The 23,672-nt window shown below is 44.1% G+C and overlaps 1 protein-coding gene across 1 annotated transcript in view; it reads left to right on the top strand.

Annotated features, from left to right (window-relative positions):
- Positions 1 to 11,087: 11,087 nt before the first annotated feature.
- Positions 11,088 to 23,672, top strand: part of LOC125436859 (complement component C6-like) — a 36,565-nt gene continuing 23,980 nt past the window's right edge. Inside the window, exons 1-7 of the mRNA XM_048504196.1 lie at positions 11,088 to 11,233; positions 12,168 to 12,324; positions 13,041 to 13,185; positions 14,308 to 14,449; positions 15,004 to 15,142; positions 17,464 to 17,664; positions 23,431 to 23,671. Coding sequence (XP_048360153.1) covers positions 11,088 to 11,233; positions 12,168 to 12,324; positions 13,041 to 13,185; positions 14,308 to 14,449; positions 15,004 to 15,142; positions 17,464 to 17,664; positions 23,431 to 23,671 — 1,171 coding nt within the window. The remainder of the gene's footprint in view (positions 11,234 to 12,167; positions 12,325 to 13,040; positions 13,186 to 14,307; positions 14,450 to 15,003; positions 15,143 to 17,463; positions 17,665 to 23,430; position 23,672) is intronic.

Below are 23,672 nucleotides of genomic sequence, written 5' to 3'. Positions count from 1 at the left end.
TCCCCCTGCCTCCTGGGTGTTACGCCACTGCATGGCAGAGTACTGGCTCCCAATCTAAGAAGAGACCAACTGGATCAAACTAGGGGTCCATCTAGTCCAGGATCCTGTCTCACACAGAAGCCAAACAGTTCCTCTGGAGGTGTTACAACAGGACATTGCATCTGAGGCTTTTCCTTGATGTTGTCTCCTTCAGTGGTTTATTACCTCCAAATGTGGAGGTTCCATTTAGTCACCAGTCACTATCAGCAGGAGAGCACATGAGGGCAATAGAACGGGTACCTCATGCCAGCAAGAGGGCACAGAAGGCTCACTGCACCTTATAGCCCAGCTCTTGATAGGGCTGCCAACCTCCAACAGGGGTCTGGAGATCTCCCAGAAGTAAAACTGATATCCAGATGACGGAAAAAGTGGCTGGTTTGGAGAATGGTCTGTATGGCATCATACTCCTTTGAGGAGAAGAAAACAGGATCCAAATTTCCAGAAGAATCTCCAGGCTTGACTGACTATAGTGTGAGCTGATGTATTGGGAACCAATTTCTCAAACCTGGCTAGTCAATAGTGGACACTTGAGTGTGGAAGGCAATTTCTTGGCTGTTTCTTCTAACTACCTGCAAGGGGTTCTGTCACCTGCAAAAGTCCAATACGAAGCATTTTTTTAAAAAAAATCTTCCCCTGGGTCTCAAATACATAAGTGGGCCTAGAAAGGCAGTGAGTAAAGTGGACACAGCAACTAGGACTGGAGGGGTAAAAATGCTGGGTAAAGGTGCTGCTTCCACGTATGAAACTCACTTGGTAACCTGTCCACCTCTAGGACTGCCAGGTTCCTCCCCTGCCCATTAGTGGGGGATGGATGGGTAGGGTTTCCAGATCCAGGTTGGGAAACTCCTGGGGATTGGGGGATGGAGCCTGGGGAGGACAGGGATCTCACTGGGGCACAGTGGCATACAGTCTACCCTCCAAAACATTCCCATTTTCTCCAGGGGAATTGACCTCTGTAGTCTTGAGATGAGCTGTAATTCTGGGAGATCCCCGGGTTCCATCTGGAGGTTGGCATCCCTGCCCATCACACTCCTCCTGAGCCTAGGACCATTGGGGGAATCAAAGGGGAGATCAAACAGAGAACTTTGTAGGCCATCCTGAGTTCCTTAAAGGAGCAACACACTAAAAATATAGTAGATCATTAATGCTAGGTGATATCTAACTGTATTTCCCCCATGCAGAATGGTACAGACTGAATGCAAACAAAAAATTAGAGACATGCATTTAGTTTGCTGATTTATCTAAGCAGGGAACTGGGGTTGAGGTTGACCCAAGTACCATTATAAACTCTGAGATGATTTTAGGTCAAGGTCCAAGATTTTAGCACTGTGTTTGTGTTTCATGGTTTTAGGACTGGTTTGTGTTTCAAGAGACCCACTGGTTTCACATCTTATTGCTAGAAATCAGTCCATTTTTTGGCCCATCATGTTCCATTAGTTGTAGTTATTCTCATAAGCTGCATTTGCATCATGTTCACAGACTGTCAATAAGCTTCAGAAACCACCTAGTGCAATGCCATTCATTGCTAAACCAGTACTTTGCTTTTACCTTTTAGAGCAAGCTGGCATAACAAATCTTTGTTTTGGCTCCAGGCTCCAGAGCTATGCTGCTCTCTGTCACGGCAGGTTCTACCTCCCTTCTCCCCATTCTGGTCACCTGCAGGGTTTTTTCCTCCTGGCCTTCAGACACTGGCTTTTCCTACCAAGCTGTTTCATTAAATGAGGAAACCAGGATTTCACCAGTCTGCATTTCCCAGTCAAATATAGGAAAGGTCAGTTTTGGTTTTCTCATTAGCACAAACAATGCTTGCAGGGGAAAAAAAGGCTTTTCCTACCAAGCTGACTCATTAAATGAGGAAACCAGGATTTCACCAGCTACATTTTCCAGTCAAATATATTAAAGGTCAGTTTCAGTTTTTTCATTAGCGCAATCAGTGCTTGCCAGGAAAAGGGGATGTCCCAGCTTAGCATAAACAAACAAGGTATGGTGAAAGATACTCCCGCTCAGAATTCTGAAGATAGCTCATTCTGGATCATGTTGGCCTTTCTTGTCCCTCTCTGTTCTATATTACCATGGGATTCATGGCATGGACACAGACTACTCTAAAGCAGTGATGGGATCCAAAAAATTTAGTAACAGGTGGTGGGATTCAAACTGTGGCGTAGCGCCAATGGGGCTGGGCAGGGCATGACAGGGGCGTGACCGGCATTCCAGGGGCGGGGCACTCCTGGGCGGGGCTGTGGCAAGGACGCAGCCGCTACGCTGGTCCTTGGGCAGGAAACGAATGCACACAGGCGCAGGCTGCCACGCATGCCGGTGCACCTACTGCTAGACTGCTTCAAGTTCTGCGTGCAACTGTTGAGAGGAGGGACGTAACTATGGCAAAAATCATGTGGCAAAATCACCAATTAGTAACCCCCTCTCGGCACACACAAATAATTAGTAACCTACTCTCGGGAACCTGTGAGAACCTGCTGGATCCCACCTCTGCTCTAAAGCCTTTCCTTTGAGCTTCTGTTACCATCAGCAAGTCTGGCTTTCCAAAAGAAAATCTACTGCCAGAGTTTAAGATTGTCTGCACTTCCCATGATCCTAAAGTAGAGTTGCCAAACGACAAGTGGTGACTGGAGATTTCCCGCTATTGCAGCTGATCTCAAGGCGACAGACATCAGTTCATCTGGAGAAAACAAATACTTCAAAAGATGGACTCTAGGCCCATTATATCCCACTGAAATCCCTTCCCTCAACAAACTATGCTTTCCTCAGGCTCCATTCCTGAAATCTCCAAGTATTTCCCAATCCAGAGCAGCCTGGCGATTTTCCGTCTATTTTTCGTAGAGTAATTCTCATCAATGCACACGAACACATGCCTTTCACTAGGTGGCAAAATATATCAAACTGTTCAAGGGCTTTTTCACACTCTTCATAGCTTGTGCGATTGTATTGCTTAGAGGGGGGCGGGGGTTCAGCACATGTTTTACTTCCTCTAGTGGTGGATTCGATATTACATTGTTATAGCTGCCTTCATATTGAGGGAAATACACTGGAGATACTGAGATGTAATATCAAAATCACCACTAGAGGAAGCAAAACACATTTAGAAAAGGGGGGGAAATAAACCAATCTGAAGCAATATAGGCACACAAGAATGAAAAGAAGACTGTAGAAAAGCTCAAAGATTACCTTTTCAGCCACCACAGAAGCCCTGCGCTGATTAGATTGCAGCCATTTGCTTACAAGACAACTCAATCTGTGGACAAAAGCTTGGGGACATTCCCCCTCTTGGAAAACTGAGGGGCAATATGAGGATCAACCTAAAGGATCAATATGAGGATCAACCTTCACAAATACTTAACATCTCCAGTAATCTTTAGGTTGATCCTCTGTCAAGGTTTCATAAGCCTTCTTTGGAGGCCTAGTCAAATAAGTGGGAATTATTGTTGCCCTTTCAAAGATAGTCAGATATCCTTCTGGATCATCCTCTTCTGTCACGTATGGTAGCATAAACTGCCACCAATCCATAGCTTTTTTTGGTCAGCTGATACAACCACTATACAGACTTTCACAACCCTTGTAAAGTCTTCTAAGAGCTGGTCTTCAGTTCTTCCCTATTCAGTCCTTAAATTGGCCAAACAGATTTATTGCTGCTGTTCTCAATTCTTGCTTTGAACCGTAACACACTTCAAAGATTCTGCATCTATATTACTGCCAACAAGTAACTGTTCAGTTTTCTTTGATATCTTCAAATTTCTTTGCTAACAGCAAGGGCTACTTCCAACATAACTTGCCTTGAAAACCCCTTGCTGGGGTTGCCATAAGTCAGCTTGATGGCTGGATGTATGTTGGATGTAGCAATGTCTAATCTGCAAAGGAACTGAGAAGACCCAGCAGGGGGAGAGCAAGTGGTCAGCTCTTGTCTGTCCTTAGGCTGATACTCTCAGGTCTAATATCCAACTCCCTCTCTGAAGTTAGTTGCAGAGACGCTTCCTAGCTAGCAAGGCAGCTGCTGCTATCTTTCACTCTTTTCTATCCTAAATGTAGTTTCATTAAACTTAAACCTGAAAATGCTCAAAATCAAGCTATTTGGTGAAGTGTTAACCCCCCAGGGATGGAGCAAGGGGGAAGTGCACCCGGTGCGCCGCTGTTTACAACCCACATGCCCCTCCCCAAGCCCCCCCAGAATGCCCTCGCTTCCTCTACCCCACCCCGAATGCTTTGTCCCCGCTCGCCAATACCCCCCCTGGAATGCCTCTTCTGTAGCAGGGAGCACCCACCTCAAAAGGCCACGTCAAACCCCCCTGTCCCCTTGGTGCTACGCCTCTGTAACCCCTTCAAGGGGAATATAGCCCAAGAACAAGAGAAGAAGAAACTTCAGCAGATATACACACAGTGCACAGGGTTTCCTCCTGGCTGCTTTGGCAGAACTATACTACTCTTCTCATTTTGGGGAGTTTGCATTGATTTTTTAACCTTTTAATTTCTGTATGAAAGCATATATGTGTTGGTGTTAAGTGTCATCAAGTCGCTTCCAACTCATGGCAACCCTATGGATCAATGTCTTCCAAAATGTCCTGTTGTTAGCAGCTTGCTCAGGTCTTGTAAACTGAGGGGCGTGGCTTCCTTGATTGAGTCTCATGTTGGGTCTTCCGCTTTTCGTACTGCCTATAACGTTTCCTAGCATGATTTTCTTTTCCAGTGAGTGACACTTATCTTCTCATTATGTGACCAAAGTATGATAGCCTCAGTTCCGTCATTTTAGCTTCTAGGGACAGTTCAGCATGTATACCAAGCATATATTATATACAAAGTATTGTTTGAGGCTTTCACTGCCAGAATCAGCTGACTACTGAGGGTTTTCTAGGTTGTTGGCTTTGGCTTGATAGTTTTTTCTCTTACCGTTTTGCCTGTATCAATGGCTGACATCTTCAGAGGCATGTCACTATAAGATGTGTTTCTCTGAGAAACAGATGCTAGCCACATTTGTTGGCAATTCAAGGATTGTGGTCCCTTAAGACCAGCCTAGTTCCTGATCCAATAATTTAGCAGAGAGGCTTTTGGGTTGCAGCACAGTCCCATCCAATCTGCGTGTACCAGAAACAAAATAACTCACACTTTTTTGTATATTCAAACTACTCTATTATGCTTATTGCAAAAACTCCACTTCTGGATAGGATAGAGTGAATGTAGTTTCCTAATCTAGAAGTTCCCCTGAGAGTAGTGATCAAAGGGATAGTGCCTGAGCAGTAGAGAAAGGATGCCCAATGTCATGATCTCTCTGTCTGCCTGACTCTGTAGCCAAGTCCTCCTCTGAAGTCTGAGGTTAAGAGACAGTGCGTAGTCCTTCACTTCCAACAATCGATGCGGGTGAAATTTTAGAAGCAAAAACTGCCAAACCACAGAAACTCATCCCCCAAAACTCTCAACAGACAGCATATATACCAGATTTATACGCCCATCTTTGCACCCAATCAGGTCCACCAAAATTACGTACATTTCTTCTCTTTATCAATGGAAGTTCAATCTGCAAACGCAAAGCATCTTTCAATCACTAGCCAGTGGGGTGCTATTTGTCTGTTGCCATTCTTTTAAAAGCACCCAAACACACCCAAGCTTAGCAGATCCTTCACTGGCGTGCTGCTGTTAAAAAGGAAGGCACAAGGCAAGGAAAAAGGCATCCCATGATAAGGTGAAGGCAGACATAATATGAAGGAAAGAAAGAATTTTAAGTATGTTGGAAGTGAATTTTCAGTACATATTTTTTGTGTGTTGAAAAAAGAATGCCTTCGAAAGCGACAGCTATGTTTTGAAACCACTTCTAGCACATTTACAGCGCTGCAATTTGTTCACCACAATGCGTATGATGAAAATAGTTATGTTTGCTATCTTCTGAGGCAAGACTAGGGTTGCCAGGGAGGGCTATCGAAAGGAGGGAGCTCTGCAGGGGCTTGATGCCATCAGGTCTGCTCTCAGAAAATGCCTTTTCCCCCCTTTCCCCCATAGGAACTTATCTCTGTAGTCTGGAGATCAGTTGTAATTCCAGGAGATCTCCAGCCCTCACCTGGAGGTTGGCAAGTCTAGATAGGACAAACAATGCAGTTGTCAGCTCCAGCTCATGAAATCTGGGGAGACTGGAAACAGAGTTTGGGTAGGAGGGACAGCACCTCAGCAGGGGTATGTGATGCCATGGAGTTCACCCTCCAAAGGTACTGTGTCACCTGGGGAATTGATCCTGATAGTCAAGATTGCGTGAAATTCTGAGATAACTCCTGGTCCCACATGGAGGTTAGCTACTCTCAAGGGTGTAACTAGGATGGGGCAAGCCAGGGCTATTGCCCTGGGTACTGCTTAAGGAGGGAAGTCAGGCAGCCCAGAAGCTCTGCCCGCCACCATCGAACTTCACCCACACTCCCATATTCCATGTGGAGTGGGGGAGGCACAGTTCAAGGCTGGGCTCTGAGTCACCCAGCAGGCTTCATGTGGAGGAGTGAGGTAAACAAATTCCATTCACTAGATAAGAGACTGGCACTCCTATCCACTGCATCATGCTGGCAGCTGCTAAGAGAAATGTTTTCTTTAGTTTGGACTGGTTATTTGAGATGCAACAAGTTTGCTTATTGCTCACCTCCCCCCTCCTCCCTTTCCTTGCTGCTGTAAACTATGCAACTATGGTTCTGATATATGAGTGGCTATTATTTTCTCTAAGTGCTAATCCTGTTTACTTGAAAATCAACACGGTGATTTCACTAATTCTTACTCTTGAGTCAGCCTGCACTGGATTGCCTACTTGGTTATGTTTTAATATAATGCAAACAAAACCTTTTGGGTTGCGCCATAGTTTACATTCTTTGATCTGTTGTGCTGTGGTGAATGCTGGCCTTCAGGTTGCAGGTAGCCTTCCATAAAAGTGCTTTCTTTTGCACACAGGGGCCTTGTGTGAATCTAATTCGTCAGCTTGCCATCTGGGGATACCATCACCCTCTGCACCGATTGCAAAAGTAAGTTCTTTCTACTTTGGCACATACAGCTTGACTTATGATTACAATGCATGGGTACAGTTCGTCTTTAAAATCAGCCAGAAGCCCCGAGGCACCTTCAGAGCTATTGAAATTTATTCCAGCATAAATTTTTGTGAGTCAGAGCATAGCCTATGTATACATACTCAGAGTGAGTCCCGTTATATTCAGTTACCCTCATTCCTAGATAAATATGCATAGGATTACACTGTGGCATGACTACCCCTGTGAAATTATACTGTGGTGCCTTTAGAAGTATTTAGCGCAGCTCTTCTAAAAGATAAGATCACTACTCTATCGGAAATTAAGACCTGCATGAAATAGTGCTGAGGTTAATCTTTTTGGAGGGGTGTTGTGTGTGTTGTAAGGTACTGTTCAAGGCAGAGAAGCAATTACAGGAATGCTGTAATTCTAGCTGTATTCGTTATGATTTTTCCTCCTTTGAAGTAAAGTATTCATTCTAATGTTTAAGTGGCTATAAGGAAAGCTTCACAGGTTGTTGTCTTTCCCTAGCTAGTTGCTGAAAGCTCTTTGTGAGGTGATTTGCAACAAATTTTTATGGAGAAATATAAGAGTGGAGTTAAGATGAAAAAAGCTAGAATCTAAACTGACAAATTTTGAAATTTTTGGAAGAATTGTTATTTATGGAACAATCAAGTTAAAGTTGTCAGCTGTCTCTTTATTCTTGACCTACTCAGTTTTTATCAACAGTTGGATGCACTGAAAGTAAGTGAGCTGGCAAAACTTTTTCTAGTATGGAAATGCACAGCATGAGCCAGGGGATAATGGTTGTTTCCCCACTTACCATCTGCTGCGCGCTACTCTCGCCAGGTAGGGTGGGGTCCTGCGGCACTCCCCACTACAGGGGTGGCGACAACGCAGCCGCCCCGACGCTGCCGCTCTCACGCCTCCTCAGCGCGCGGCATTCCTGGTGCTCCTCAAAATGGCGCCTTTTGATGACCCCCCCCCCCCCGCAGAGCGCAGGGTTGTGGGGAAGGCCGGGAGCGCACCGGAAATGATGCGCTCTGAGAGTAGCGCGCAGCAAAGGGGGGGGTCGATGGTAAGTAGGGAAATGACCAATGTTACTAGCGGTGGACGTGGGAATCATGTTCAAGTCGTTGCTTAGACAGTGAAGCTCCAGATGATCTTGTGCCTGTCCTTCTTTTGCAGCCCAGCCTACCTCAAAGGGTGGCTGTGAGGAGCAATTGAGGTAAGCCCATCTACGTGCCTGTCTCACTGTGCTCTTTGAAGAAAAGATGTAAATGTGAGAAGTGTGAGAAAGGAATTTCTGTCTGTGTCAGGCTGCTGCTGAAAGCACAGGACAAAGCTACCCAAACCCTGCCACCCTAACCCTGCAGTCCTGCAGTCCTTTCAAAAAATATTTGAACTATTGTAATCTGAGGTAATTTTTTTTAAAAAAATATGTTAAACTATGTATATAAAGGTCAGTGCAGGATTGCTAATTATATAAATTCTGAAGCAAGCAAGTTCATTATTTAAATGTTAATTGTTAAATATGGAAAAGTCAATGTTTCATATGTTCATGGTTCTCTTTCTTCTGTTGTGGAATCTGGCATTTACAAGCATAATTCTTCCAACATTTCACAGGTAAAAACAGGGCCTAGGAGTGTTAGGGTTGTTGTATACGAATCCTGCTCCCACCCTGGAAGGGAAGCCGCGACAGCAGGCCAAAGGAGTAGCGCCTTAGCAACAGCCAGAAAAAAGAGAAAAAAAGGCTCAATAAGCAGTAGAAGCCCCACCTTGATTGGGTGGAAAAAAGGTCCTAATAACGTTTGGCAAAAGCTAGGAGCCAGGCTAGTATGCCACAGGGCCGGAGGAGGAAGCGCAGTGCTGATCGAGTTCTCTGTCAGAGAGCAGAGCAGAGTTGGGCAGTCTGTCAGCCTCCTGACAAGAGAAGGATTTCTGAAATAAACTGAGGAAGCTTGGAGGGAGTGTGTGGAAGCTGCCCCTGAGTCTGGGGGGGAGTGTGAACCGCCAGGTGCCTCCCGGCAGCTAGCCTGCCAAAGGCTCCAGACATAGTTCATCATTCCCTGTCTTCTAAAACCCAGTCACCAGGAGAGTCCGAAGTCCGGAAGGAGGCATTTTAGAAGCCTGAGTAGGAGATTTATTAGGGTGGAGGTGGTTAGTGTGTGCCAGTCCTGCCAGACTTAGACTTGGGGTATATGAACGAGAAAGGGTTGTGTGGAACAGAGACCATCTAGTGTCTGTGAGTTAACATCTCAAGAAATAAGTTTTGCCTTCTGTAACCGACAAGCTTTTGAAACCTCTCAAATCACCTGAGAAGCCTCTCTGTCAAGCCATAAATAAACATTTTCAGTTTTGTTCGTTTAAAATCTGTTCCAGTGTTTCTTTCTGTCAGTGTCTGTGTTCCCCAGTCAGGGTGGTGTCCCCCTTTACATTACAGTTGCCAACTTTAGGTCGAGAAATTCCTGGAGATTTGAGGGTGGAGACTGGGAAGGACAAGTTTTGGGGAGGGGATGGACTTCAGCCAGGTATAAGGCTAACCTCCAAAGAAGCCATGTTCTCCAAGGGAACTGATCTTTGTGGTCTAAAGACTGGTCATAATTTTGTGAGAACTCTAAACCCTACCTCACAGTTGGCAACCCTATTACCCTCCATTACATGTAACTGAAGGTTAAAAGCTGTCTACGGTATATTGTATTCATTTCATCTGTAATGTCTTTTCCTACACAAAACTAATGTGCTTGTTCTTCTAGTTAAAGATAGAGAACAATTGCCCTTCAATATCCATCATCCATAGACACTGGGGCCCTTTCCCCACTTACTTTAAGCCCCACGCTACTCTCCGCAAGTAGCGCGGGGTCCCACTGCACTTCTACCGCCAGGGGGCGGCAACAAAGAGTCGCCTGACAGCTTTCGCGTCAGCTCTTTTGGCGCTCAGCTGGCGTGGCACTCTGGCGCTGGCGAAAAACGGCGTTTTGATGACCTCAAGATAGAGCTGGTCGGGGACCGGAGACAACGCTAGGGCCTTGCCGCTAGGATGCCAGCGCTCAGAGCAGCACGCAGCAGCGGGCAGGCAGTAGGGAAAGTGGGGGAAAGGCCCCGCAGGAGTCTAAGGAGCAGCAGTGGCATAGTGGTGGTTAAAGAGCAGGTGCATTCTAATCTGGATGAGCCGGGATGGACTCTCCGCTTTGCCGCTAGAGGCTGTGGAGGCTTATCTGGGGAATTCAGATTAGCCTGTGCACTCCAACACACGCCAGCTGGGTGACCTTGGGCTAGTCACAGCTTTTTGGAGCTCTCTCAGCCCCACCTACCTCACAGGGTGTTTGTTGTGAGGGGAAAGGGGAAAGCCCCTTTTGTTCGTAAGCCCCTTTGAATCTCCTACAGGAGAGAAAGGGGGATATAAATCCAAACTCCTCTTCCTCCTCCTCTTCCTCTTCTTCTTCGCAACAGTACACACCAGTGTACATGTGACACTGGAGATCTGAGATTTGGTCCCCAGGTTTCTAAAAAAGCCCCTGGATGTGGGCTGGGGTGCAGAAATGCAGTTGTAATAAAGTTCAAAAAGTGCTGTGGTTTTAATCCTTCCCCACATGACAGTTCCCTGTACTTGTCTTGATCTGTTCCCATGCTACTTCTAACCTCTGTATTTTAAAAAGACAGGCACATATCCTGTATTTTCCCCCTAATGGAGCTCAAAGCAGTTTCATGGGCTGTTTTGATCCAAGAAATGTCACCAAGGAGGGGTTCACCCTCTCTTCCTACTGCCACAATCCTGATCTCTCCATTCCCCACCACAGCAACTCTTTAAGCTTAAATTTCATGTTGGGGGAGCCAATCACAGGTTCCCAGCATAATCACTAATATGGGTTTGGGCCCTGGGGCATAGAAATTCTGCATTGCAGTTTAAACAGTTATCACAATGGGATCCAGCCTTCAGTTATTCACAGCAGTGCGTAAGCTTGTCATATTGTAAAAACAGATTTTGAGTGGTTGTAATTACTATCATTTATGGTTGCTTTGTAGACATTCGTGGGCTTCCTACCTCCAGCTATGGACAAAAACGTTAATTTGCTTTTCCTTATCCTGCTTCACACCACAATTGAGAGTGCCGAGGGATGCTATTGTGACCATTATTCATGGACTGCCTGGTCCGGCTGTTCAAAGAGCTGCAATTCTGGGACTCAAAGCAGGCATAGGTAAGAACGCAAACATGAAGTGGCCTTTGACTGAGTCAGACAAAGTCTGTGTTGCCTATGTTCTCCGGGGTCTCTCACATCCCCTACTACTGAGCCTTTTAACTGGAGATACTGCTGCCTTCTAGGTGTAAATCAGATGCTGCACCATTCATCCAAATGCATAAAGTTGACAACGTCCAGGTAGCACCTGAAGTTCTCCTAAAATTACAACTGACTACTGAGATCAGGTCTCCTGAAGAAAATGGCTGCTTTGGAAGGTGGAGTCCATGGAATCCTAGAGAGCCAGTGTGGTGCAATGGTTAAGAGTAGGCAGATTCTAATCTGGAGAATGGGGTTTGATTCTCCACTCCTCCACCTGAGTGTCCGAGGCTTATCTGGTGAAGCAGATGTGTTTCCACACTCCTGCATTCCTGCTGGGTGACCTTGAGCTAGTCACAGTTCTTCAGAACTCTCTCAGCCCCACTTTGAAGAAAGGAAGGGAGCTTGTAAACTATCTTGAGTCTCCTTACAGGAAATAAAGGTGGGATATAAATCCAAACTCCTCCTCCTCCTCCTTCTGTTCTTCTTCTTGTCATCATCAAATCTTAGAGTGGGGGAGGAGCTTTAGACAAAAGTCTTCTTGAGGCAAATAATTGCACATTAGGGTGGTCAGCTCCTGGTTGGGAAGTACCCAAAGATTTTATAGGTGGAGCCTAAGGTGGGCAGGGTTTGGAGAAGGGAGGGACTTTAATGGGTGAAATGTATTTTCTCCAGGTGAATCTGTTGCCTGGAGAGCAGTTGGAATCTCAGGAGATTTCCAGTTACCATTTGGAAGTTGGCAACCCAATTCCACGTTAATCCATGTCACTTGTCCCTCTGAGCTAGAAGGCTCCCCTGTTGAAAATCCCTTCAGTTCTCATGACAAGCGCTCAGGGCCATAATTCTTGTCTTCTAGGCAAATTGTGAGGGATGACTACTTTAGGAAAAACTTCTGTGACCAACTTTGTACAATGCAAGAATCCAGGCCCTGCAATCAACAGACGTGTCCTATCAATTGTGAGCTTGGAGACTTCGGTCCCTGGTCAGAATGTGACCCATGTGTTAAAAAACAGGTAGGTGCAAAAATGCACTGGAGAGGCAGTAGGTAGAAAATTAAAGCAGTGGTAAATAGGACTAGGGCTAGGCCATTGCATATGTTCAAGGCAAACGTGGGTTTATATTTATTTGCAATGTTTTTAAAGTTATGTATTGTCGAAGGCTTTCACGGCCGGAATCACTGGGGCGCTGTGTGGTTTCCGGGCTGTATGGCCGTGTTCTAGCAGCATTCTCTCCTGACGTTTCACCTGCATTTTTAAAGTTATTCTTATTGTGTTTTTATTGTAAATCAAAAGGTATCTTCTATTCTTAGCTGCTCTGAGCCTCAGTTTGGTGGGAAGGCAGGATATAAATTGAAATTAAAAAACAAATAAATAATTTTTTAGTTTTGCACTGGTTGCATATATTCAGGCTTGGATCCAGGGGACCCCCCCCCCCCCGAACAGGTTTTGGGGAGCATTTTGAGCTGCCATGGCAGGGGCAAGGAAGGACAGTTGCACTGTGCAGGTAGAAATCTTTATGCTCATGAAAAAGCTGGTCTGGATCCAAGCCATGCTATATAAATGCTAAATATTATGCAGTATTTTTTAACCAAAAGAACAAGGAAAAGAAAATATCATCCAGTTTTATATAAAAAACTAGTGGTAGACACCATCCCGAGTGCTTTTTTCCCCAACTTCTTGGAGGAAATTCTCTCCTTTGAATCCAATTCAGACCTTGTTTTGCCTCTCAGTTTCGTGTCAGGACCCTGATCCGGCCCTCTCAGTTTGGAGGACAGCCTTGTAATGAACAGCTGGTAGATGCCCGGAGGTGCTACCCAACCAAAGTTTGCAACATAGAAGAAGTAAACTGTGAGAATAAGTTCCACTGTGAAAATGGTAAGTTCTTGCTTGTCTTGGTAAGTTCTTGTTAGGAGCAGCAGTGGCGTAGGAGGTTAAGAGCTCGTGTATCTAATCTGGAGGAACCGGGTTTGATTCTCCGCTCTGCCGCCTGAGCTGTGGAGGCTTATCTGGGGAATTCAGATTAGTCTGTACACTCCCACACACGCCAGCTGGGTGACCTTGGGCTAGTCACAGTTCTTTGGAGCTCTCTCAGCCCCACCCACCTCACAGGGTGTTTGTTGTGAGGGGGAAGGACAAGGAGATTGTAAGCCCCTTTGAGTCTCCTACAGGAGAGAAAGGGGGGTTATAAATCCAAACTCTTCTTCTTCCTCTTCTTAATTTCCTTCTGCTAAGAGTCAAAATGATGTAACACTGATTGTTTAAAAATTAGATACTGTTAACCTTCTTGGCTAGGAAGAGCAAGAGGGAATATAAAGTAGTCTAGGTGATTATGATATTTTCTGCATTTAGCACTTACCCCATATTTTAGGTGTTGTCAATCCAATAGTTTTCCACATTTTTTGTTGCCAACTGTGAGGTAGGGTTTAGAGTTCTCACAGAATGTTGTAAGCCAGTTTGGGTCTTTATTGAGAAATAAATAAATATGTTTAAGAATTTGTTAATTGTTTTATAAATGCCTTTTTTGGGTAGGTCACTAAAACAGTGCCATCATAAGTAGAGTTTACACCCTTCTGAGCTCATTAACTTCAACAGACTTTGAAGGGGGTAAGGATGACCCTGTTAGAGCAGTATAAATATGGGCTACAAATATTTTAAATCCTTGATCTTCAACCCATGGTTCCCAACATCCATGGTCTGCTGTCCATGGTCCTGGCCTTGACAATGGTGAGATCTTAGCTTTGACCCACCAGCTTCCTGTCACATGACTCTAATATGATATGTTTGCAGCTCCCAGAATTTTTGGCCTGGAAAGGCTGGAGAATACTTTTTAATGAATGTCAGTTTTGAACAAGGGATAGACTTTAAAGATACTTCCTCCTCCTACAAAATGATGCAATGCTTAATTAATCCCTTCTTATTAGGGTATGACAGGGTCTGTAACTCCCGTGGCTGGGGAGAGGATGACCCTGTTGATACACTGGTGTTTCTTTGCAACAGGTCGCTGCATCAGCCGCAGCTTGGAATGCAATGGGGAAAATGACTGCGAGGACAATTCAGATGAAAGAGACTGCGGGCGCATCCGGGCTGTGTGCAATAGGCGATATGAGCCTATTGCCGGTGTACAATTAATGGGCCTTGGGTAACTCATTCTTTGCTGCTTCTCTTTATGTGCAAGATATTCACAGGCCCAGCTCCAAAAAGGCAGCACAGGTCCAAGGGGAAGAGAAGGGGGCATGGGCAGTGGCATTTAACAGTACAGCATATCACTGGAAAGGCTGCAGGGAAGGAGACTTTTTTTATTTAGCCACAGCCCCTCCCCATGGGAGAGGACCAATGTTCTTTTTTAATTCACTGGACATAATACAAAATAGAAGACATTCATAATACCCATGAAGCCTAGAAGTGGCTTGATAGAACAGATACAGGCTTGGAAAAAGATGAGAGGACACATTCTTGTAAACAAGTTTCTTGTTCACTTCTGTTCTGATTTGTGCTCCAGGTTATTTATTCAGAAGTCCCATTAATTTTTCTAAAGGGCACACTTCTAGATAAACGCGTTCAAGAACATTGCCCTTTACATTTCTTCCCTGCAAAGTTATCTATTATTCTTGCAGGGGGGAAAACCTTGATTGGCTGCAGAGCTCATATTTTGTGTGGCTGCCCGGTCTTCCTGAAATGTTTTTCTTTCTCTAGATTTCATCTTCTTGCAGGAGAGAGTCGGGGAGAAGTCCTTGGGAATTCATTCAACGCAGGTCAGTGCAGACTGGTCAAAACCAATGATACAAGGAAAACATTTCGTGTTCCTGCAAACCTGGAGGCTGTCAGCTTTCAGGTAAGGGCCAACTGATATTGAACTCCAAATCTCGGATGCAAAGGCATGAATGTGCTTTTATTTATTCATCCATTTATATCTTAAATGTTTTAAACCCCCACCATTGCTTCTGTGCTCAAGGCAGCTTGCAAAAACACAGGCAAAACATTTCAAATTAAAACCAATCGAAGAAAAGACCCCGAATGCCCTCGCCCCCACTGCGTACTGTATCCCAGCCCTTGGCAAATAGGCAAGCTTTGCAGAATATTGAGCTTTTAAGGTGAGTGATATATATCTAGTCCTCACAAAGTATTGATAGTTTTCTGCTCTTGTAGCATCTCACACAGGAATTGGTAGAATTTTCAATTGATGTAGGATCCTGTAAGCTTTTTCCCCCCAAGAGCCCGTGTGGTGTAGTGGTTAAGAGCAGGTGGATGCTAATCTGGAGAACCGAGTTTGATTCCCCACTTGTCCACCTGAGTGGCAGAGGCTTATCTGGGGAATTAGATGTGTTTCCACACTCCTATATTCCTGCTGGGTGACCATGTGCAAGTCACAGTTCTTCGGAAGTCTCTCAGTCCCACCTACCTCACAAGGTGTCTGTTGTGGGGAGAGGAAGGGAAAGGACCTTGTAAGCCACCTTAAGTCTCCTTACAGGAGAGAAAGGTGGGATATAAATCCAAACTCCTCCTCTTCTTCTTAAAAAATAAGCAAACTTCTAGTTGTCTTATTTGCAAAGGGGTATTTGACAACGTGGAGACATAGTTTGTAAAAGGCACTGTTGTGCTGGGAGTGAAGGACCTATGGCCTGGGTTGCTGCATGGCCACCTTTTGACATTTATTCACTTTCTCCATAGCAATGCCAATCTCCTACTCTTTCCTATTGTCTATCATAATACTGTTGTTTGCAAGAGGAGGAGGAGGAGAAGAAGGAGGAGGAGGAGGAGGAGGAGTAGGAGGAGTTTGGATTTATATCCCCCTTTTCTCTCCTGTAAGGAGACTCAAAGGGGGTTACAATATCCTTGCCCTTCCCTCCTCACAACAAACACCCTGTGAGGTAGGTGGGGCTGAGAGAGCTCCGAGAAGCTGTGACTAGTCCAAGAGGAGAGAGAATGCCAGTGTTTTAAAATCTCCTTCTTCAAAAAATAAACTTTTCACTTTAGCTCTGCAAGACAGATTTTTTGCATGTGCTTAAGAAAAGTCCTTCTGGATCAGACCAGTGGTGCATCTAATCCAGCGTCCCATTTCACACAGAGACCAGTTGCCCTGGTGGGCCTACAAACAAGGCACATATTTATTGTGACTTCAGAATTTCTTGGGTTGAAACTGAGTTCTCTTGGCCCAGAATTTTTACTGTTTTAATGTAAAAGAAACAGTAAGCTAGATGGGTGAGGTATCATGCTCATTATATGTGCTCAGCCTATAGATTTCTGTAAACTCATGTTTGTATAAATTCTCTTGCTCTGATTCTTTAGGATTTATTTTCTTTGGCTGATTTCTTTTTTTAATTATCATTTATTATTATTTTTATTCAACAATCAACAATATTTCTAAGGGCTAAAAAAAAGAAACTGGAGGATAAGTAGTATTCAGCTTAAGGTACTAGTTCTCCCCTTAAAAGGATATATTTTGCAGTTCAATGTTATGTTTTGCCTCCTTGTAAGTGGAGAATGTTGGTAATTCTCCCTGGTAAGGGATACCTTTTTCCATTACAGCAGAGTGCACAGAAGCAAAACCACAGAGCTTACCCAGGCATGCGTGTGTTTGCTGGCAACAAAAGACAACAAACTCGGAGCCAATTCATATTTTCTAATTAATAAGAGGAGTCTTTATTAGTGAATTCCATTCCGGATAGAAAAGGGGAACGATGGTTCTCTATTCTAATCTAACTAGCTGGATGGTGAGGGATGCTGTCTGCATCTCTGTACCCGTGGTGCAAGATGGAGGAGTTTGTGCATGAATGGCGGTATGTGGAAGAGAAGCAGGAAGGAAGGAAGTTCCCTGAGACTAGTAATGTACACATCAAAGGGATAGTGTCAGAGCAGTAGAGAAAAGATGCCCAATGTCTTGACCCCCTCTAGCTATCTGCCTTACTGATCAGACCCCCTCTGTCATTGAGGCAGGAGACAGCGTAAAGTCCTTCACTTCCAACACATAGGTTTCTGTAAATTCATTTTTGTACAAATGCCCCTGCTCCATTTCTTTAGGATTTTTTTTTTTGAGCTGATGTCTAAGGGCTAAAAAAAGAAACTGGAGAATAAATAGTCTTCAGCTTAAGGTATTAGTTTTTCCTTTAATAGAATATATTTTGCCGATCAAAGTAACATTTTGCCTCCTTGTAGGTGGAGAATAAGGAAGATAACGTAGAATCTGATTTCTACAGTGATCTGATTCCCTTTCATTCCACTTCCTCTCGAGATGGTTCGTCTTCTGGCTCCAGCAGAAGTTCTTCTGGAATCCCATATCTGTTTTCAAAAAAGAAAAGAGTAAAGACCACATCTTCATATTCCTTCAAGGAGGCACTCCAAGCCTCCTACAAAAAGGTAGATTTGACTTTGTTTTGGGGTGCTGTGTGGTTTCCAGGCTGTATGGCCGTGTTCTAGCAGCATTCTCTCGTGACGTTTCGCCTGCATCTGTGGCTGGTATCTTCAGAGGATCTGATAGTAGGAAAGGAAAGCAAGTGGAGTATATATACCTGTGAGTAAAGGTCAATAGGTGAGGGCATCTGAATGGGAGTGGCCTGGCAAGTGAGTAATAATGAAGTGTAGCATGTGAGTAACAATGAAGATAGCAAGGTCAATAGCTGAGGGCATCTGAATAGAAGTAGTCTGGCCTTTGTTCCCTTTGATTGTTTATTGTCTATAGTCATCCTGTGTTTGTGTGGAGTTGATTAGTTTGTTTTGTCTTTGTTTTGTCTTTTACTCTCCATCTGCAACACCTGACTCCAGACTAGAGTGACAGATCTTGAAATGGCTCCATTTTATTATCCAGCTAACTAAACAAACAAACAAAAGCTTTCCTGTGCTGAATTATCTGCATTACATCCAAGTGGGAAATTCTGAAGCCTGCAATCCATAAAACCAGGCTAACTGAGAACTCGAAAGGGAGCCATTATGTTCAAGGACAAATGCATTATTTTTCATATGTGACTTAATTTCCCTTTTGAAAAAAGACTTTTGGTGAAACAAAACAGTAAAAAAAACCCAAACAAAGTCAGGGGGGGTACCTTCTGACTTATGGCAGCTCTTCTTTGTATACCGCTGGGAAAACTAGTGGTGGAAAGTGCCATCAAGGCACACCTGACTTATGGTGATCCCATAGGGTTTTCAAGGCAAGAGACAAACAGAGATGTTTTGCCATTGCCTGCCTCTGTGTAGCAACAGTGGACTTCTATGGTGGTCTCCCATCCAAATAATAACCAGTACTGACCTTGCTTAGATCAGATGAGATTGGACTAGCTCAGATCAGGGCATTGTATCCATTACAATGGAAAAATAAAACCATCCTAAAATTCTAGGATACAGGTCAGCTGAAACTGCACCTGTACCAAGAACAAAAAATGTCCGTACCAGATGAGGAAGTGTCCAAGCCCTTTTGTACATACAAAAGCAACAAATTATACAGAAAGTTCTGGACTGTTACAGGCTACCTTGTTCCAGGGGGCATACATTGAAAATGCTGGGGAGAAGAATTAGGACTAATAAAAGGAAACACGTGATTGGTGTTTGGAATATGCTGCCACAGGAGGTGGTGAGGGCCACTAACCTGGATAGCTTTAAAAGGGGCTTGGACAGATTTACGGAGGAGAAGTCGATCTATGGCTACCAATCTTGATCCTCCTTGATCTGAGGTTGCAAATGCCTTAACAGACCTGGTGCTCAGCAGCAGCAGCAGCAGCAGCAGGCCATTGCTTTCACATCCTGCAGTGAGCTCCCAAAGGCACCTGGTGGGCCACTGCGAGTAGCAGAGTGCTGGACTAGATGGACTCTGGTCTGATCCAGCAGGCTAGTTCTTATGTTCTTATGTTCTTATGTTCCAATGTTCCATGCAGCATCAGGAAAAATATCAATTCTGGAAACTAAAGTGTGCCCTGAAGGGTGTATCTCATTGCTTTACATAAATAAGGTTGCAGGTTTAATGCAATCTAAGGCATGACCAGTTAAGAGGATCTCAGATGACTGCCATTAGGAAAGTCCTTTCACTACCCAAGACCCTGGAGGGCTTCCCCTACACAGTAAACAGTATTGAGCTGGATGGAGCAAAGTTCCAGCAGTACAAGGCAGTTTCATGTCTTCATTTGGGATGGGCCACTTGAGTCCTGCATTCATATCCCTTCTTCCAGACAAATGTTTTAATTGCTACATTCTTATGTCTTTCTTTTTTTAACCCTGATTTTAATTATCTTTGTGTGTGTGTGGGGGGGGGGGTGGAGATGGTTTTAAAATGTGATTTTATTGTGTAATTTTTAATTTGTTAGCTGCCTTGATGGCCTTTGTGGGATATACATTTTGTAAAACAAAAATGTTTGATGGCAAAAGGGGAATTAGATGCCAAATGTTTTTTTTTCTCAGCATCCTCCAATGAAACTGTTCAGCAATAGGGTTTGGAGCTGGTAAGGCTAGCCCTATCTTATCTGATCTTGGAAGCTAAGCAGGCTAGCCCTGGCTAGTATTTGGATGGGAAACTTCCAGGGAATACCAGGGCCTTGATGCAGAGATAGGCAATTGCAAACCACCTCTGATTATCTCTTGCCTTGGAACCCCTGTGGGGACACCATAAGTCAACTGTGGCTTGAAGGCACTTTCTACCATCAAAGGCAAATACCAAGTCACCCAAGAACTCACAAGTAAGTATGATGGATAGTTCTGCAAAAGAACAAGACTGATTCATGGAGAATAAGTTTTCCATCATCTGTTCAACACACTGATCATTTGTGCATGCACTACTTACCCTGCAGTTGTTTGCTCTGTAGAGGAGTTTTCCCGCTTTTTTTTTTGTTTACACAGGGATTGTCCTTAGGTGAGCTGATCTGCCATTTTGCCCACAGCCTCCTTTTTTGTAGTTGTTGTTGCCAGCTTTGGTCTAGTTTTCCTTTGTTAGACCATGCCAACTTCATGTCAATTTCACAGGATCGATGCCTCCTGCAACAGACCTTCAGCACAAGAAGACAAAAACAAAACCCTTGGATTGTTCTGAAATGATGGCCCATAGAGTTGGAGCAACTGTTGCGCTGTGGGCAGGAGAAGGGAGGGAGGAGCGAGAAAAATTGAAGAAAGCTTAATACATGGTGGTCTCCTTCGCTTTCCCTGTGAAGAGAGAAAAAACTCGCACTTTCAGAGCCTCTGATCTGAAAGCAGGGTAACTGCCAAAGAAGGGAGAATTTGTGTGTAACCAAGAATCAAACCAATTCGAAGGAGACTGCACATGTGTAAAAGCCCACTAGCTGAAATAGAACTTCACTGTTCAAAAAACAGCCTGAGAAGGCTTTCACCTTGGTACTTGTAAGCTTCCCAAAAGTATCTTGCTGGCCACTTCTAAAAGAAGATTTTGGATTTATACCCTGCCTTTCTCTCCTGGCGTATGTGGGAGTGCACAGGCTAATCTGAATTCCCCAGATAAGCCTCCACAGCTCAGACAGCAGAGCAGGGAATCAAACCCAGTTCCTCCAGATTAGAGTACACCTGCTCTTAACCACTACACCACTGCTGCTCCTGAATACATGAAGCTACTATCTGATCTTTTTAACTGGAGATGCCAGGAACTGACCTCGGGATCTTCAGCATGTAAAGCAGGTGCTTTACCCCTGAACCATACCCCCCTTCTCAGGATCTGAGGGTGAAATTCTGAGCTGAGATCACTGATGACAAACTACGTGCCTGTGTTTTGAAGTAATTAAGGTAGATTTAGGAAAGCACATTCTACATTATAGGATTTTTCAAATCATAGTGCAACATTGTTGTTTTCCATTTAAGGTGCTTATCTGCATCCTAGATACGTTCATAAAAGCTTAAGATGCGGGAGGGGTGGATAAATATATTTTTTCTTAAATTTAAAGTGTGCAATGGCATTCTTTCTTTTTTTTTTTAAAGGCTAAATTCCTTTTCCCCAGTGAAGAAATGTTAGCATAATTGTTCCAGCCACATGCATTGTAGAGATAAACTTCTTTCTTCCACACAAAATATATTTGCTATGTCGGGGCAGAACAATAGGCAAGAATTTTAAGCAGGAAAAGATTTTAGCAGGAGAAAATTTGGGCGAGGTTCTTGTTTACAGAAAGTAAATAGAATTCACAATTCTGGCCAGAATAACTGCAATTTGCAATTGAAAGGAACTACAGACTGGTAAAGAGAAAAAGCTTACGCTTCAGATACAATTAATTATCACAGAATGCTGAAAGTGCTTTAATCTCCTTTAACTATTCCAGTAGCTTTGGTTAGAAGCAGGGCTTTCTCCGCGGTGGCTCCTCTGTTATGGATTTCTGATGGTGTACATGCAGAGGTGTAGCTCCAAGGGAATGAGGGGCGATGCACTGGGCGAGCGCCCCTGTGGGGGTGTTCCGGGGGATTTCCGGGGCATGGCGGGGGCAGAGAATGTACACCGGGCGCTTTCCCCCTTGCTATGCCTCTGTGTACATGAGATTCCATTCTTCCTACTTTATAGGACAGCATGTAAAACTGGGCTGTTCCTAAAGACTTCCAACCAATCATTATTGGGTTTGTGGATCCTTAAATCTGTAATGCTGAAATATTGGTGGGTTGTTGCCATTTTTAACAGCTTCCTTTGCTTTTACTATTTTAATTTCTTGTTACTCATCCTGAATCAATCAGAATGGTGGATATGAATATTTTAAATGAATAAAAATAACTTCCTTTGGCTTTGAGTCTCCTGCAGGAGAGAAAGGGGGGATATAAATCCAAACTCTTCTTCTTCTTCTTCTTCTTCTTCTTCTTCTTCTTCTTCTTCTTCTTCTTCTTCTTCTTCTTCTTCTTCTTCTTCTTCTTCTTCTTCTTCTTCTTCTTCTTCTTCTTCTTTTTCTTCTTCTTCTTCTTCTTCTTCTTCTTCTTCTTCTTCTTCTTCTTCTTCTTCTTCTTCTTCTTCTTCTTCTTCTTCTTCTTCTTCTTCTTCTTCTTCTTCTTCTTCTTCTTCTTCTTCTTCTTCTTCTTCTTCTTCTTCTTCTTCTAAAATGGGATTAGAAAAAGTTGTGGGGGATAGGTCTATTTACTGATATTAGGTAAATAAAGCTTTCAGTAGCAATATACTTCTGAGTGACAGTGCAAACAAGCCACATCTGGCTGGCCACTACTGAGGAAAGAGTGGCGGATTAGATGTAACTTTGGTCAGTTGTAAGAAGAGAATTCTTTTGTTCTTATCATGCACTGTTTGTTCTATTTTCTGTGCTCAGAAAGATCTTTCCAATTCTCCCTTAAAGAAGCCAGTGTATGCTTTTCAGATGGAGGTCAGCAAATGGTGTGTAATTAAGTGACCTTGTGACATCTATGTTCTTGTTCATTTCCCCATTATATTGGGTCGTACAGAACTCATCATTTTCTCATCTTGTGACTCAGTGTAGTGTAGCGTCCAACAGCCCCATCCAAAGCCCTCAGTGGCGGGACACAGTGCTGCTGTGGCATGCCCTGCCTCCTTCAAGAGAGATTTCTGATGGCATGTGGAGCAAAAAATGTAATAACCTCAACCCCCCTCCCACTACTGGAAAGCCCTCATAGGCTTATAGGACTTACACCACACAAAGGATAACGTAGGTCTGAGGGCTGGGTGCCACACTCCCAGGCTTAAATCCCAGATGGGAACCAACTAATGTTGTATCTGCCCCGAGAATGCCCCAGCCCACCCCCACCCCCCACATTGGAATCCAATTGGGACACCAGTGCAGCCACTGGAGCATCTGCCTCCTCTGGTTGGATAAGTGTCCGAAGATGGCAAGCACACTGCTCCCTCACTGCTCCGGGGGAGGGCGGTATAAAAGTAGAATAAATAAATAAATAAATAAATAAATAAATAAATAAATAAATAAATAAATAAATAAATAAATAAAAGCCCTTTTGACTTCCCCCCACTCTAGTTGGGGCAGCAAGTCTAGGAACTGAGAGACAAGGGTTCAAATCCTTAACCAGCCACAAAATTTGCTAGGTGACCTTGGAGCTGTACCTTTCTTCCAGGGTCATACCTTTCTCCCAGGACTGTGAGAATAAAAATTAGGGAGAACCGTGTATGCCTATTTGAGCTCCTTGGAAGAAAGGGAGAAAAAGGTATATAAGAATGATGGCCCTTCTTCTAATCTTCTCTTTCAGAATTCAAAGTTTATTAGGATCTACAAGGTGGTTGCGGTGTCAAACTTCACAGTGAAGCCATCAGACTTGCAGCTCTCTGGCGTGTTCTTAAAGGCCCTCAACAGCCTGCCTCTGGAATACAACTATGCCCTCTACAGCCGGATATTTGATGACTTTGGGACTCATTACTACACTTCTGGGTCAATGGGGGGCACATATGACCTCCTCTATCAATACAGTGCTGAAGAACTGAGAAACTCAGG

Source organism: Sphaerodactylus townsendi, linkage group LG07 (genome assembly GCF_021028975.2).
Source record: "Sphaerodactylus townsendi isolate TG3544 linkage group LG07, MPM_Stown_v2.3, whole genome shotgun sequence".
In the NCBI taxonomy this organism is placed as follows: Eukaryota; Metazoa; Chordata; class Lepidosauria; order Squamata; family Sphaerodactylidae; genus Sphaerodactylus; species Sphaerodactylus townsendi.
This window is presented reverse-complemented; position numbering and strand designations above follow the sequence as displayed.